At 66.4% G+C, this 13,921-nt stretch overlaps 6 protein-coding genes and 1 pseudogene across 7 annotated transcripts; 2 read left to right on the top strand and 5 right to left on the bottom strand.

Moving 5' to 3' along the window:
• Positions 1-127: 127 nt before the first annotated feature.
• On the top strand, positions 128-725 carry MSY001_1338 (uncharacterized protein; the record flags this gene model as incomplete). The annotated part of the gene is made up of 4 exons (XM_018883139.1): positions 128-311; positions 349-468; positions 496-677; positions 705-725. 4 exons carry the CDS (start codon positions 128-130, stop codon positions 723-725), a joined length of 507 nt encoding a protein of 168 aa, XP_018739928.1.
• A 176-nt stretch (positions 726-901) lies between these two features.
• Positions 902-3,722, bottom strand: MSY001_1339 (uncharacterized protein; the record flags this gene model as incomplete). Its single annotated transcript, XM_018883140.1, is given in 2 exon segments — positions 902-3,676; positions 3,690-3,722. 2 exon segments carry the CDS (start codon positions 3,720-3,722, stop codon positions 902-904), a joined length of 2,808 nt encoding a protein of 935 aa, XP_018739929.1.
• Positions 3,723-3,991: 269 nt separating this feature from the next.
• Positions 3,992-6,724, bottom strand: MSY001_1340 (uncharacterized protein; the record flags this gene model as incomplete). The annotated part of the gene is made up of 1 exon (XM_018883141.1): positions 3,992-6,724. The coding sequence occupies one exon, from the start codon at positions 6,722-6,724 to the stop codon at positions 3,992-3,994; it is 2,733 nt and encodes a 910-aa protein (XP_018739930.1).
• Positions 6,725-7,067: 343 nt separating this feature from the next.
• MSY001_1341 (uncharacterized protein) lies at positions 7,068-7,964 on the bottom strand (the record flags this gene model as incomplete). The annotated part of the gene is made up of 2 exons (XM_018883142.1): positions 7,068-7,529; positions 7,551-7,964. 2 exons carry the CDS (start codon positions 7,962-7,964, stop codon positions 7,068-7,070), a joined length of 876 nt encoding a protein of 291 aa, XP_018739931.1.
• Positions 7,965-8,288: 324 nt separating this feature from the next.
• On the bottom strand, positions 8,289-11,084 carry MSY001_1342 (uncharacterized protein; the record flags this gene model as incomplete). The annotated part of the gene is made up of 2 exons (XM_018883144.1): positions 8,289-10,733; positions 10,755-11,084. The coding sequence occupies 2 exons, from the start codon at positions 11,082-11,084 to the stop codon at positions 8,289-8,291; spliced, it is 2,775 nt and encodes a 924-aa protein (XP_018739932.1).
• A 729-nt stretch (positions 11,085-11,813) lies between these two features.
• Positions 11,814-12,716, top strand: MSY001_1343 (annotated as a pseudogene). Its single transcript is given in 4 exon segments — positions 11,814-12,005; positions 12,041-12,328; positions 12,334-12,459; positions 12,483-12,716. Coding segments are annotated over 4 exon segments (840 nt in total).
• Position 12,717: 1 nt separating this feature from the next.
• Positions 12,718-13,899, bottom strand: MSY001_1344 (uncharacterized protein; the record flags this gene model as incomplete). The annotated part of the gene is made up of 1 exon (XM_018883145.1): positions 12,718-13,899. The coding sequence occupies one exon, from the start codon at positions 13,897-13,899 to the stop codon at positions 12,718-12,720; it is 1,182 nt and encodes a 393-aa protein (XP_018739933.1).
• Positions 13,900-13,921: the final 22 nt, after the last annotated feature.

Below are 13,921 nucleotides of genomic sequence, written 5' to 3' on the forward strand. Positions count from 1 at the left end.
GGTCGTAGCAGCCAGCAAGATCGAGCCTGGACCCCACTTAGCGGGCGCACGGGTCGCCTTAGTTGTGTCGGGGAAATATGCACTTTGGGCGTGTGCCCGACGCAGCGTCTACTTCTGCGACCGAGCGATGTCTGCGTCGGAGCCCCCGAAGATGTTCCATGTGCGGCAGCCTGTCAATGAAACTTTCAACGCCGGTCTAGCTGGTGCTGGTGTCGGCCTCCTGGCGAGTGCGGTGCAGAATAGTCTGCAGAAGCACAAGGCTGGTGCTATGGGTATCTTTACCCGCACGGGCGGCACCATTGCTCTGTGCAGTACGTGAACGCGAGTGATCTTTGCTAACGGACGCAGCTTTCGTTGGTGGTCTTTTCGCGTATGCCAGTGCGTCGCTGGCCAACTACCGCCAAAAGGAGGACGGCTACAATGGCGCGGCCGGCGGCTGCGCGGCGGGTCTCGTTCTAGGCGCTGCGGGTATGTATTGCATACGACTGACCCTAGCTCGCTCCGTGCCTGTGATGGCTGGGTCTTGTGCGGGTCTTGGTGCGCTGGTTGGCTCGTTCCAGGCGGCCGGCTCCTCGCTAGTGAATGGCTTGCCTCTGCTGCCCAACGGCGCTGAAAAGGCAGATCCCGAGAGCCCCCTGCTGGCGTCGACGCAGGAGAGGCGGGCTCGCTTCTTCAAGGTATGTGGCCATCGACTCACGGTGTAGAAGCTACCCGAGACCGAGTAGACGGTAGGCCCGTAGACGACCGTATACTTGCTCGCATCATACCTATGCCTGACTTCTACATAGGTGCACCAGTCCGCATTGTTCGCATTACCGCGGGATGCCCCAGTCTGCATGAGTACGGGCGCCATGGTGCTGATCAACTTGGCGCTCCATCAAAAAATGGGCCATTTTGGCGACTACGACAGATACCCGCTCGAGTGGAGGTAGGCCTCTACGTCTTGCCGATCGCGCTGCAGCCAGCGCGCCTGGGCACGCACGGCGTCGAGGCCTTGCGCTAGGCTCATGCTGAACTTCGAGGTGTCGCGCTTCTCGAAGAAGGACTTTATGTCCTCGGCATCTTCTTCCGCCGAGAAGACACTGATTGTCGACTTGATCAGGTTGGCCAGCGAGAAGTTGCCCTCGAAGGACTTTACCAGGTCGTCGAAGCGCAGCTTGACTGCCTCCCACAGCTGGCGTCGGCTCTTGATGTTGTTCGAGAGGGCCGCGAAGAAGTACATATAGTCCTGTGTCTTGACCTTTCCACTGAACACGATGTCCAGCGTGCGCTGGATAAGCTTCTCGTCGCTGGCTGCACCGAGCGCGAGCATCGCTGCGTTCTTGTGCGCGGGGGTCGCCGGCTTCTCGTAGACGGAGAGCACAGCATCAAACTCCTTTTCTCCGCCGTGGCGGACCGACTGCGCGAAGATCACACGCATCAGATCTGGGTGGATGAGGCTGTCGTCGCCGTCGTGAAGGGGCTCAAAGCGGCGGTGAATCTCGCCGAGCGTCCATGCATCACCCGCGGCGGCGGCGGCCGAGATCACCGTCGAGCGCAGTTCACGTAGCTCACTCGAGTCATTCGCACCAAACTCGAACGTCAGTTCCTTGGCCAGCGGGCCAAACACGTCCACACGGAATTGGTTGATGGCACGGCGGACCGCCTCGGGCTGCTCCCACCACACGCTGGCCAGCTTGCCGAGGTTGTTGGCCGCGGCCAGGTTGACCAGCGAGCTGTGGTCGCCCTTGAGCGCGTGCATCAGCTCGAGACCGCCCGACGTCTTTGCATAGCCGGCCTGGGCCAGCGTAAAGGCATCGCTCACGAGGCCGACGCGGTCCTCGAGCGAGAACGGGCTGTCTTTCGCGGCTGCCGCAGCGCCCAGCTTGCGGAGGTGCTCGGGTGAGTATGCCACGCGATACACACCAATGGTGCCGGCGTTCAGCTTCCACACACTCTCCGCCGCTCGGGCGAGCGGAATCTCCTTCTCGCGCTCGCCTTTGAGGATCAGCTCATAATCCGTATGGGGCTTTCCGTTCTGCACCGTGGTGAGCGCCAGCGGCACCTGCCACAGCGTCTGGTCCTCCTCGGCCGTCGGGTCACCCGTGTCGAGGAAGCGGTTCTGGCGCACGACGATCGAGTCGGCCTTCTCCGTGACCGTAAGCACCGGGAAGCCCTGCTTGAGCACCCAGTCCTGCATGATGGCGTTCACGTCTTGGCCCGAGGCCTCGCTGATGCCGTCCCAGAGATCCTTGGTCACCGTGTTGCCGTACAGGTGCTTCTTCAGGTAGAGGCTCACGCCTTTCAGGAACACGTCCTCGCCAAGCATCTGCGAGAGCATGCGCAGGACACTAGCGCCCTTGGAATACGAAATGGCATCAAACACCTGGTTGATGGCGTCCTCGACATTGTCTCCCTGCAGTGGCACCTCAATGGGGTGGGACGAACGCTTGCCGTCCAGCTCCAGCGCGCGGTTCAAGTGCGACACGATAAACTCGCTCGCACTGTTCCACTCGGGAAAGGCCCTGTCCAGGATGATCATCTCGCCCATGAGCGTCGCGAACGCCTCGTTGAGCCAGAGGTTGTCCCACCACGCCATGGTCGCGATGTCACCGAACCACATGTGCGCGCATTCATGCGACTGCACGGCCGCTGTTGTCTTCATGCCTTGCAGACCCGTCTTCTCGTCGTACAGGAAGACGGAGGTGCGGCCGGTAATCAGGCCCCAGTTCTCCATCGCGCCTGCATCAAAGTCGGACGCGACGAGCGTGTCCAGCTTGGGCAGAGGGTACGCAATGTCAAAGACCTTTTCGTACTCAGGGAGCACCTTTTGCTTCACCTCGAGCGCGAACTGCGCCTGGTGAATGTACTCGGGCGTCGTGTACACGCGCATCGGCACGTCCTTGCCGGTCAGTGGCGACTTGTACGAGCCCTCGATGTACTCGAAAACGCCGTTCGCCCACGCGACGAGATAGCTCGACACCTTGGGCGTCGGCGCAAACTCGGTGAGGACCCACGCATCGTCGCCGAGCTGTGGCTCCTCGTACGCAAGCTGCTTCACCCGGAGCGCCTCGGCCGCCTGCGCAGCGTCCACAGGCTGGGTGTTGACGCTCGGCATGTTGCCGAGCGCCGTCGTGTCCTGGCGATGCAGCATGCGGAGGCGGTACGTGGCCTTGAGCTCCGGCTCGTCCCAGCACGGGAATGCACGGCGCGCGGACGTCGGCTCAAACTGCGTCAGGGCATAGTTGCCCTTCCTGCCCTTATGCTCCCAGGTGGACTGGTAGTAGCCCATCATGCTCTGATCGATCGTGCCCTGGTAGCCCGCAAGCAGGGTGACCTGCGTGCCCTGGGACACATTCGCGGGAAGCGACACGGTGACACGCTCGTGCTGCATGCTGACATTGGGCGTGAGCAGCTCCGAGAACGTAGGACTCGTCACGAGCACCTGGCTCAGCGTAAGCCCTTTGCCGATGTTGAAGGCGAGCGTGCGCGTGTCTTCGAGCACGTCCAGCGACACTTCCACCGCACCCTGGAACGTGAGGCGCTCAAGATCGGACAGCATCGTGATGTCGTAGTGCGAGGGGCGCACTTGCGCAGGAAGGCGGAACCACTGTGACTCGTTAGCGGGGGCCGTGCTCATCGTTGCGTAGGGCAGGACAGAGGAAGAGGGTGTGTGATTTGTTAGCGGAGTGAGAAACTGCATAAAAGACGCCAGTGTCATCCATATGACGGAAAAAAGCCATGTGTGAGTATTCTGCTCCAACATGCTGCGCTCTGCACACCTTCGAGATCAATGCGCGCCGGGGCCGGCTCGCAGAGGAGAGTTGCCGTGAGAGGGGGGCCAAATACAATCGATCAGACTTGAGTGCACTTCGGACTAGACGCCGAGTCAGCACTAGGGACATCTGCACAATGAGCCTGGCCCTACGTACCCAACGATCGCAAAAGACGTGCGGAGCTCGCCAGCGTCGGACGACTACGGCGCCAGCGTCGCGCACGTGGCAGGAACCTATCAGCGGCGGCGCGCGGCGCACCAAGCTTCTACGGCCGACGCACCGCGCTCGAGCCATTGTGCTTGGGCGCGCACCGACTCGAGCGCCTGCGCGAGGCTCATGTCATAGGTGGATGTGTCGCGTGTGCGGAAGAAGGCTTCGATGGCGTCGGCATCTTCATGTCGCGTGAGGCTGTCGATCGCAGAGCGAATCACATTCTTGAAGGAAAAGTTGCGCTCGAAGCGCACAGCGAGCGCATCGAAGTGGGCCATGGTTTTCTCCCACAGGCGGCGTCGTGCGGCCGGATTCGACGCGAGCGCCGCAAAGAAAATCGGCACGTCCTGCGTCTTGATCTCTGGGCCCAGCACAAAGGCGAGCAGCGTATCGATGCGGCGGTCGTCGCGCGTCGCACTCAGCGCGTGCATCGCGGCGACCTTGTGAGCCGGCGACCGAGGGCGCTCGTAGATGCGCCACACGGTATCGAACGCTTGTGCATCGCCATGGCGCACCGACTCGCGCAGCACGGGGCGCAGTAGGTCGGCCGGGATGTGTGCGTCGTCGTCGGTCGCTTGGAGCTGCTCGAACTGGGCGCGGATCGCACGCAACGTCCACGCATCGCCCGCCGCACCGGCGGCATCGACCACGACCGCCCGCAGCTGCCGCTCCTCGGCAGAGTCGCCGTCGCGCGCGAGCATGCACCTGCGTGCCCAGGGGCCAAACACGTCGGCACGCCACGCGTGGAGGGACGCCTGCACATGCTCCGGCTGCTCCCACCACACACTCGCGAGCGTCGCCATGCTCTGCGCGAGGACGTGGAGGACAGGCGCGCTGCTCTCGCGCTCAAAGAGCGCCATGCCATCGAGGCTCTCTGTCATGGACATGTAGCCGGCCGCCCCTAGGGCGACGACGTCGCTGAGCAGGCCCATGCGGTCGGCCACACTCATATTGGCCTCCTGCACTAGCATGCGCAGATGGTCCGGGGGGTACTGCACGCGGTAGAACCCGGACGTATCCGCGTTGAGCTTCCATCGCGAGCCGCGTGGCAGCGGAACCTTGTATGTGCGGCGGGCAGGGAGCATGACGCCATGCACTTCTGCATCATCGTACCAGGTCTTGATGGCCAGCGGGATCTGCCACAGCGTCTCATCGTCCGGCGGCATCGGCGGACCTGTCTCTAGGAACCGCATCTGACGCAGCTCAATGAACGAGCCGCGCTGCTGGGCCTGCACGACGGGGAAGCCCTGCTGCAGCGTCCACGTCGACATGAGCGCGCGCACGTCCAGCCCAGAGGCCTCGGAGAGGCTGTTCCACAGGTCGGCTGTGACAGTGTTGCCGTACAAGTGGGCCCTCAAATACGCGCTGACGCCCTCGAGAAACACGCGCTCGCCGATCGTCGCCGCGAGCATGCGCAACACGCTCGCGCCCTTCGAGTAGGGAATCGCGTCAAATGTCTGCGTGAGTGTCTTTTCGACATGCTCCGTGTTGAGTGGCATTTCGATGGGGTGCGACGAGCGCTTCGCGTCTAGCGCCATGGCGCGGTGTACATGCGCCGCGACAAAGTCGCTCTGCGTGTCCCACTCGGGCACGGCGCGGCGCAAGACTAGGACCTCGCCCATGAGCGTGGCAAAGGCCTCTTTGAGCCACAGGTTGTCCCACCACGCCATCGTGACCATATTGCCGAACCACATATGCCCCAGCTCATGCCCTATCGTGCCCGTCGCGCTCTTGAGCCCGGCCAGGTCGGACGCCTTGTCGTACGCGAACACCGACGTGCGGCTCGTGATGAGGCCCCAGTTCTCCATCGCATGCACGTCAAAGTCCGCGACGACGAGCCCGTCGAGCTTCGGCAGGGGGTACGCAATGCCGAATAGACTCTCGTAGATGGGCAGCTCGCGCTCCATGACGCGCAGGCCATGCTCCGTCTGGCCGATGTACTCGGGCGTCGCGTAGATCCGCAGCGGCACTGTGCGGCCGGTGAGAGGCGACGTGTACGAGCCGCTTCGGTGCTCAAACACGCCGTTCGCCCAGCCTACCAGGTAGCTCGACATGCGCGGCGTCTCCTCGAACTCGGTGAGGACCCAGCGCTCGTGTGCGGTGCCGAGCAGCGGCATGCCCAGGTCATCGGCGTGCAGGGCGCAGGCCATGGCGGCCGCATCGACGCTCGTCGACCGGGCCACGGGCATGTTGCCCAGCGCCTGCGTCGTTGCCGTATGGATCATGCGGAACGTGTACGTCGCCTTGAACGCCGGCTCGTCCCAGCCAGGAAACGCACGGCGCCCAGACGCGGGCGAGAACTGCGTCACGGCGTACGTGCCGTTCTTTCCGTCGTGCGCCCACGTCGACGAGTAGTAGCCGCGCATGCTCCGGTCGATCGGCGCGCGGAAGCCCACCAGCACCTGCACATCGGCGCCGGGCACTAGCGGCGAGGCGAGACGCACCTGCACGCGCTCGCGCTCGCGGTCGATATCGGGTGCGACGAGCATACTGTGGCCATCGACGCGCACCCGCACATCACTCAGGGCCAAGTTCGCGCCCGCCTGGAACTCGATCGTGTGCGTCGCCTCCTGGACCTGCAGCTGGGCCTGCATCGCGCCCTGGAACTGTAGTGACGCTAGGTCCGAGAGGATGGTCAGCTCGTAGTGCGCCGGACGCACATGCGTCGGAAGCTGGAAGGAGTGCGGTCCATGGGTGAGAAAGTGCATCAGCGACGACGCCACCAGCGCCCACGACGCCCACCACGCGGAGAGCCACATGGACGATCTACTCTCCCTACAGATAGCGCCTGCTGCCAGATCTCCACATCCAGCCCGCCGCGCTCGGGCCAGCGGGGCTGTGCGACGACCGACGCGAGGCCCAGTGCGAGCTGGCGCTAGTGCAGGCTAAAAAATGTGAGTGAAAACTCGGACGAAAACGAGAAGATGTAAAGACGCGCCGACGCTTCACCGTAGCCTTCGGGTCGAGCGTGCTGACGAGCGCGTACAAACAGTGACCACGCGGGGCGCCGTCGACGACGCATCGAGGAGCGCATTGTGGCTGGTGCATCTTTCATGTCCATTTACACAGCAGTTCTAGAGAAGTGGGCTTTTGTATATAGATTTACTCAATGTTCGCCGGCTTCTCCCAGCCCAGCTCCTCGTACGTCCAGCTAAGCACCGTCTTGGTGTTCGGGTCGTACACCGCACAGAAGCGGCAGTGACGGCTCGGGTCCTCCGAGATGCGGCGGATGCGTTCCATCTGGGCATCGGTAAGCTTGACCGTCGAGATGTTCTGAGCCAGGCGCTCCTTGTGCGTGCTCTTCGGCAGAACAACGACGCCGCGCTGCACGTTCCAGCTCAGGATCACTTGACCAGCTGTAGCATTGGCCTCCTTGGCGACCGCCAGGATGTCCTCGTCCTTGAGGATCGGCGAGCCGGCCTGGCCCAGCGGGCAGTACGCCTCAACGACGATGCCGTGCTTCTTGCACAGGTCGACGAGCTCCTGCTCTTGGTTGTACGGGTGGGTTTCCACTTCGTTAACGGCCGGCACAATCTTGGCGTGCTTCAGCAGATCGCTGAGCGTCTTGACACTGAAGTTGCTCACACCGATAGCCTTGACCTTGTCCGGGTGATCAGTGATAAGCTGCTCCATCTTTTTCCAGGTCTCGATGTAGTTCGTCGTATCGTCCTTCTCAAAGTCGTTGCCCGACTTGGACGAGATCGGCCAGTGCATCAAGAACAGATCGATGTAGCCCAGGTTGAAGCGCTCCAGCGACTCGAAGAACGCCTTCTCCACGTCGTGGTGGCGGTCGTTCCAGAACTTGGTCGTCACAAAGAACTCCTCGCGGGGCACACCGCTCTCGCGGAGGATCTGGCCAACAAGGGCTTCGTTCTGGTACAGCGCCGCCGTGTCAAAGTGGCGGTAGCCGACTTCCAGAGCGAGCTTAGCAGCGTCGCCAGCCATGTCCGGGTCGCCAGGGTCCGCACCCTTGCCCATGAAGCAGCCCATAGCCACCATAGGGATCTTTGCACCAGTGTTCAAAGTTGCGTATTGCATTGTCAACGATAGTTCGGAGAGAAGGTGCGACACTCCGACCTCCGGTAATATACTGGCGGCCTATCGGGCTTTTTCTCCGATCGGCTCTGAGCTCCACGTATCGAAAATTGCGTGGAGAGCGCGGCGACCAAGGCGCAGGCCGAAGCGTGGCCGTGGCACGTACGTACTGTATATACACCCCTGAGCCAGCTCCAAAGCCCGTGCGAGCTGCGGCCTACCCGTCTTGCACCATGACTGGGGAACCGACATAGGAAGACTACGTGAACCGACACGCCACCAGAGTCGCTACAGATAGCCGTGCGTCTGCAGCCAGATCTCCACATCCGGCCCGCCGCGCTCGAGCCAGCGGGTCTGCGCGACGACCGACTCGAGGCCCTGCGCGAGGCTCATGCTGTACGAGGACGTCGCGCGGCCCGCAAAGAAGCGCTCAATGTCCTCCCTGTCGCTGTCGCTCGTGAGGCCACTGATCGCTGCCTTGACGATGCCCATGAGAGAAAAGTTGCCCTGGAGCCTCGCGGCCAGTTCGTCAAAGCGCTCCTTCGTCGCCTCCCACAGCCGGCGGCGACTCGCGGTGTTGGCCGAGAGCGCCGTATAAATTGACGCCATATCCTGCATCTTGACCTGGCCGCCAAAGACCATCGCGAGCGTGCGCTCGATCAGGGCCGGCTGCTGCGCCGAGCCGAGTGCGAGCAGCGCGGCGGTTCGGTGGGCGGGCGTGGCCGGCGCGTGGTACATGCGCAGCGCCGCCGCATACTCGCTCTCGCCGCCGTGGCGCACGCTCTCGATCAGCACGGTGCGCAGCAGGTCCGGCTCCAGCCGGTGGTCCTCACCGCGCTGCAGCGACGCGAACTGGCGCTGGATCTCCTGCAGCGTCCACGCATCGCCCGCGGCGGCAGCGGCCGCGACGACCGTCGTGCGCAGCTCGCGCGTGGCGAGTGTGTCCTCCGGCCCCGGCTCGAGCGTCAGTGCCCGCGCGAGCGGCGCAAACGTCGCCTGGCGCACACGGTCCACCGCCGCGCGCACCCGGCGCGGCTGCTCCCACCACACACTCGCGAGGCGGCCAAGGCCCAGGGCGGCGGCCTGGAGCACGAGCGGGCTGCGCTCGTCCTTCCACGTGTGCAGGAGGTCCAGTGCGGCCGACGTGTTCGTGTAGCCGGCCTGCGCCAGCGTAAACGCATCGTTCAGCAGGCCGAGGCGGTCTTCTGCCGTAAAGACACTGTCGCGCTGGGCCGCGGCCCTCGCCAGCACAGCGAGGTGCTCGGGCGTGTACGCCACGCGGTACACGCCCATGGTATCGGCATTGAGCTTCCAGGGCGTCGTCTGCGCGTGCGGCAGTGGATAGGCCGCCTCGCGCACGCCCTGCAGTACGTACGTCTGGTCGACGCGGCCGTCGGCGGTGCGCAGCGCGAGAGGCACGTGCCAGAGCGTCGCATCCTCCGCGTCGGTCGGATCGCCCGTCTCGAGGCAGCGGTGCTGGCGCACGCGGATGCCCTGCGCGCTCTCGGTGACGAACAGGACGGGGAAGCCCTGCTGCTGCACCCAGGCGCGCATGACGCGTGCAACATCGACGCCCGAGGCTGCCGCGAGGCCGCGCCAGAGGTCGTCCGTCACGGTGCTGCCATAGAGGTGTGCCTTGAGGTACAGCGTGACGCCCTCGAGGAACACGTCCTCGCCGAGCATCTGCGCGAGCATGCGCAGGACGGCGGCGCCCTTGGAGTAGGTGATCCCGTCGAACAGCTGCGTAATCTCCTGTTCCACATGGTCGCCCTGGAGCGGCACCTCGATCTGGTGCGACGAGCGCTTCGCATCGAGGTCCATCGCGCGGATCCACTGCGCGACAAGGAACTCGTGCGAGCTGCCCAGCTCGGGGTACACGCGGTCGAGGACGATCAGCTCGCCCATGAGCGTCGCGAACGCCTCGTTGAGCCACAGGCTGTCCCACCACGCGAGCGTCGCGATGTTGCCGAACCACATGTGCGCGATCTCATGGCTCATGATCCCGGCCGTCGCCATGCGCCCCCGGAGGCCCGAGCGCTCATCGTACAGGAACGCCGAGTGGCGCCCGGTGATCAGGCCCCAGTTCTCCATCGCGCCAAAGTCAAAGTCGGCCGCCACGAGCGCGTCGAGCTTCGGCAGGGGGTACGCAATGCCAAACACCTCCTCGTACGCGGGCAGCACACGTCGCATCACTTCGACGGCGAAGTGCGCCTGCTCGACCGACTCGGGCGTCGCAAAGAGGCGCAGGGGGATCGTGCGCCCCGTGAGCGGCGACGTGGTCTGGCCGGCCACATGGCGGAACTCGCCGTTGGCCCACGCCACGAGGTACGGCGCCATGACCGGCGTCTCTTCAAACTCCGTCAGCGTCCACGCGTCCGCGCCGAGCGCCGGCGCCGCCATCTGCAGCCGGTGCGTCTGGAAGAGCGCGGCACTCTCGTGGGCGTGCACGGCGCGGTCCCACGCACTCGGCATGTTCGCCACGGCCGTCGTGGCCGCGCGGTGCAAGAGCCGCACACGGAACGTCGCCTTGTACGCGGGCTCGTCCCACCCCGGGTACGCACGCCGCGCGGACGTCGGCTCCATCTGCGTGAGCGCATAGTGCCCGGTGCGCCCCTCGTGCTCCCATGTCGAGTAGTAGTAGCCGCGCATGCTGTTGTCGATGTGCGCGCGGTACCCTACAACCACACACAGGCGCTCGCCCTCACGCACGGCGCGGGGAAGCAGGACACGCACCTGCTCATGCCCCGCGTCGACGATCGGGTGCAGCAGGTGGGCCCCCGACGCCGTCGACACATACACCTGGCTCAGGCGCATATTGCGCCCCGCATGAAACTGGATCAGGCTCGTGTCGGCGAGCACATCCAGCGTAATGTTCACGGTGCCCTGGAACTGCAGGTCTTGCAGGTCGGAGAAGATCGAGAGGTCGTAGTGCACGGGCCGCAGCGCGTCCGGCAGGCGGCTCGCCGCCATGAGCGACATGCCGGGGCGCAGCGTCGCCGGCACATACGCCGCAAAGTCGCGGACCGGCAGGAGCGCATGCCATACGAGCACGAGCACAGCGACGAGCTGCGCGAGGGGCCACATGGAGAGACGAGCGGCGCCGCCGCGCGCGCCTTGGGCGCTCGACCTACTAGGCTATGGGCCTCCACTGCTGCGAGGCGGGCGCCCCGCGCCGGGCGCGGCGGCGCACGCCGCGTGCAGCTCGCGGAGGAGGCGGCGCTGCGTCTCGACGGCCCCCGTCTCGCGCGTGGGGTAGAAGCACGGCACGCCAAGCTGCGTGAGCACACCGACGTACCTGCTCGAGATGCCGCTGCTGCGCGTCGATGCGATCGTCCCACGTCTGGAGCGCGTCCCAGGCCCAGCGCGCGTGCTGCGCCTGCGTGCGGGCGCCCCTGGCGTGAGTATCTAGCACGTACATGGGCCCGTGGAGCCGCTCCTCCCGCTCGCCCACGATCGCGGCGCGCTGCGCGGCGAGTGTGCGCTCGAGCGCTGCCTGCTCGTCACAGAGCTGCGTCAGTGGCCCGGCGCACCTGCTGGATCTGTGCGGCAAACGCGGGATCCCGCGCAAGCTCGTAGATGCGCTCGACCGCGAGTGCGTACGGCAGCGTCCGCAGGGACGCGGCCGGCGCCGCCTGCGCGAGGCGCGCCCTGTCCCATGGCCGCCGCGGCGGGCCACACACAGGCGCCGCCGGCGCCGCCACGCGGTCCTGCTGCTCGCGCAGCTTCGCCAGCAGCGCGCGCACGCCGCCTGGGTCGTCCATCGTCGTGCGCAGCCGGCGACCTCCACCGGGCGCCGCTCGGCCGGCTCCCTCCATGGCGAAGCGCGCGAGCGAGGCGAGCGAGGCGCGCCCCAAGCGGCGGCGCGCGCAGGGCGGCGCGCACCAGCGGCACCGCACGAAGGTAGCCGGTGTGCTGGCCATGCCAGGTGCGACGGGCGTCTTTGTGTCGTGCGCGCGCGGCAAAGAGCGCAAGGCCGCGCTGGAGCTCGTGGACGTGCTCAACGAGGTACGTGCGCGTCCTTACACCAGCACGCGGCGCAGCTGTACCCCCCGCCGCGGGCGGTCGACTACGACTCTGACGATATGGATGCGCTGCGCAATGGCCCCCCGCCGGCGCCGCGCGCCGCGCCGGCCGGCGACATCGAGTCGCAAGTCGACGCCGAGCTGGCGGCGCTGCGCGCGCCATCGCGCGAGCATGTGCTCGCGCTCGACACCGACACCGAGTGCTGTGCGTACCGGCGGCTGACGCAGTGTGCTTCCTCGCGTGCCCCGCGCCGGCCGACGCGACGCGCCTCGTGCGGCGCCTGCTCGAAGAGACCGCAGACCGCGGTGAGGCGCGCAGCCGCTTTGTGCAGCGACTCACGCCTGTGCGCGCGCTGTGCCACGCAGACACCGAGTCGATCCGTGCCGCGGCGCCGCGCGCGCTGCGCGCCGCCTTTCCGGCGGACCGGCCACTGACCGTACGTGCGCCGCGCTGACGCAGTACCGCATCGAGCCGCGCATCCGCGCGCACACCTCGCTCACGCGCGAGACGCTCATCCCCCTCGTCGCCGCGTGCGTGCCGGCCGACGAGGGCCACCGCGTCGACCTCGCGCACCCCGACGTGGTCGTCGTCGTGGAGGTCCTGCGCAATGTGTGTGGGATTGGCGCGCTGGACGACTACGAGCGCTGGGGCAAGTGGAACGTGCAGACGCTCGCGGAGCGCCACCGCACCTAGACTACAGGGCCGCGCCCTGCGCGGCGTGCACCGCCGCGGCGAGCTGCGCCATCTCCTCGCGTGTATTGTGCGCATGCACACAGAGGCGCACACGCTCCTCGCCGCGCGGCACGGTGGGGTAGCGCACCGCGCGCACGAGGAAGCCGGCGCGCTGCACACGCGCGGCGAGGACCAGCGGCTGCGCCGTGTACACGGGGACGATCGGCGCGGGCGGCAGCGGGTCGCACACGTACGGGCGGCCCAGCGCCTCGTACAGCTGCCGCGTGCGCGCATGCAGCGTCTCGATCCGCACGTCGACGTCGCCGCGCTCCAGCGCGTCCAGCACACACAGCACGGCGGCGACCTGCATCGGCGCCAGCGCCGTCGAGTAGATGAGCGGGCGCGCATAGTTCAGGAGGTACTCGCGCCACACCGGCGGACACAGCACGACCGCGCCCGCACAGCCCCATGCCTTGCCGAACGTGACGAGGCGCACGCTCGGCACGTCCGCGAGCTGCAGCGCGTCGCACACGCCGCGCCCGCCGCGCCCATAGACGCCGACGCCGTGCGCCTCGTCCACGAGGATGTGCCGCGCGCCGCGGGGCGCATGCCGCGCGAGGACCTCTGCGAGCGCGCGCAGGCTGCACACGGTGCCGTCCATGCTGTACACGCTCTCGAGCGCGAGAAAGACGTTGCAGCGCCCGGCCCGCGCGTCGTCCGTGGCGCCCAGCTCCTCCAGGACGCCCCGCAGCACGTGCTCGAGGTCCGCGGCGTCGTTGTGCCGGAACGAGCGCACCGCGCGCGCACGCGACGCACGCAGTCCGTCGTGCATGCTCGCATGCACGAGCGCGTCGTGCACGACGACGTCGCCCGGCTGCGGCAGCGTCGTGAGCAGCGACACGTTCGCGTCGTACCCGCTGTTGAACAGGAGCGCGGCTGGCGCGCCAAAGTACGCAGCGAGCCGCGCCTCGGCGTGCGCATGCAGCGGCGAGTCGCCATCGAGCAGGCGGCTCCCGCCACTGCCGATCCGCACGTCGGCGAGCGCGGCCGCCACGGCCTGCCGGATCGACGGCAGGCGCGCGAGCGACAGGTAGTCGTTCGACGACACGTCCACGAGGCCCGCGTCCGGCTGCGTCTGCAGCGTGCGACGCAGGCCCCGGCGCTCGCGGCGCTCGAGCGCCGCGCGCAGCTGCGCCTCGAGCATGGTGGTGAGTATCACGTGCTTC

The sequence above is a fragment of the Malassezia sympodialis genome, genomic scaffold, assembly GCF_000349305.1.
Source record: "Malassezia sympodialis ATCC 42132 genomic scaffold, msy_sf_5, whole genome shotgun sequence".
Classification (NCBI taxonomy): domain Eukaryota; kingdom Fungi; phylum Basidiomycota; class Malasseziomycetes; order Malasseziales; family Malasseziaceae; genus Malassezia; species Malassezia sympodialis.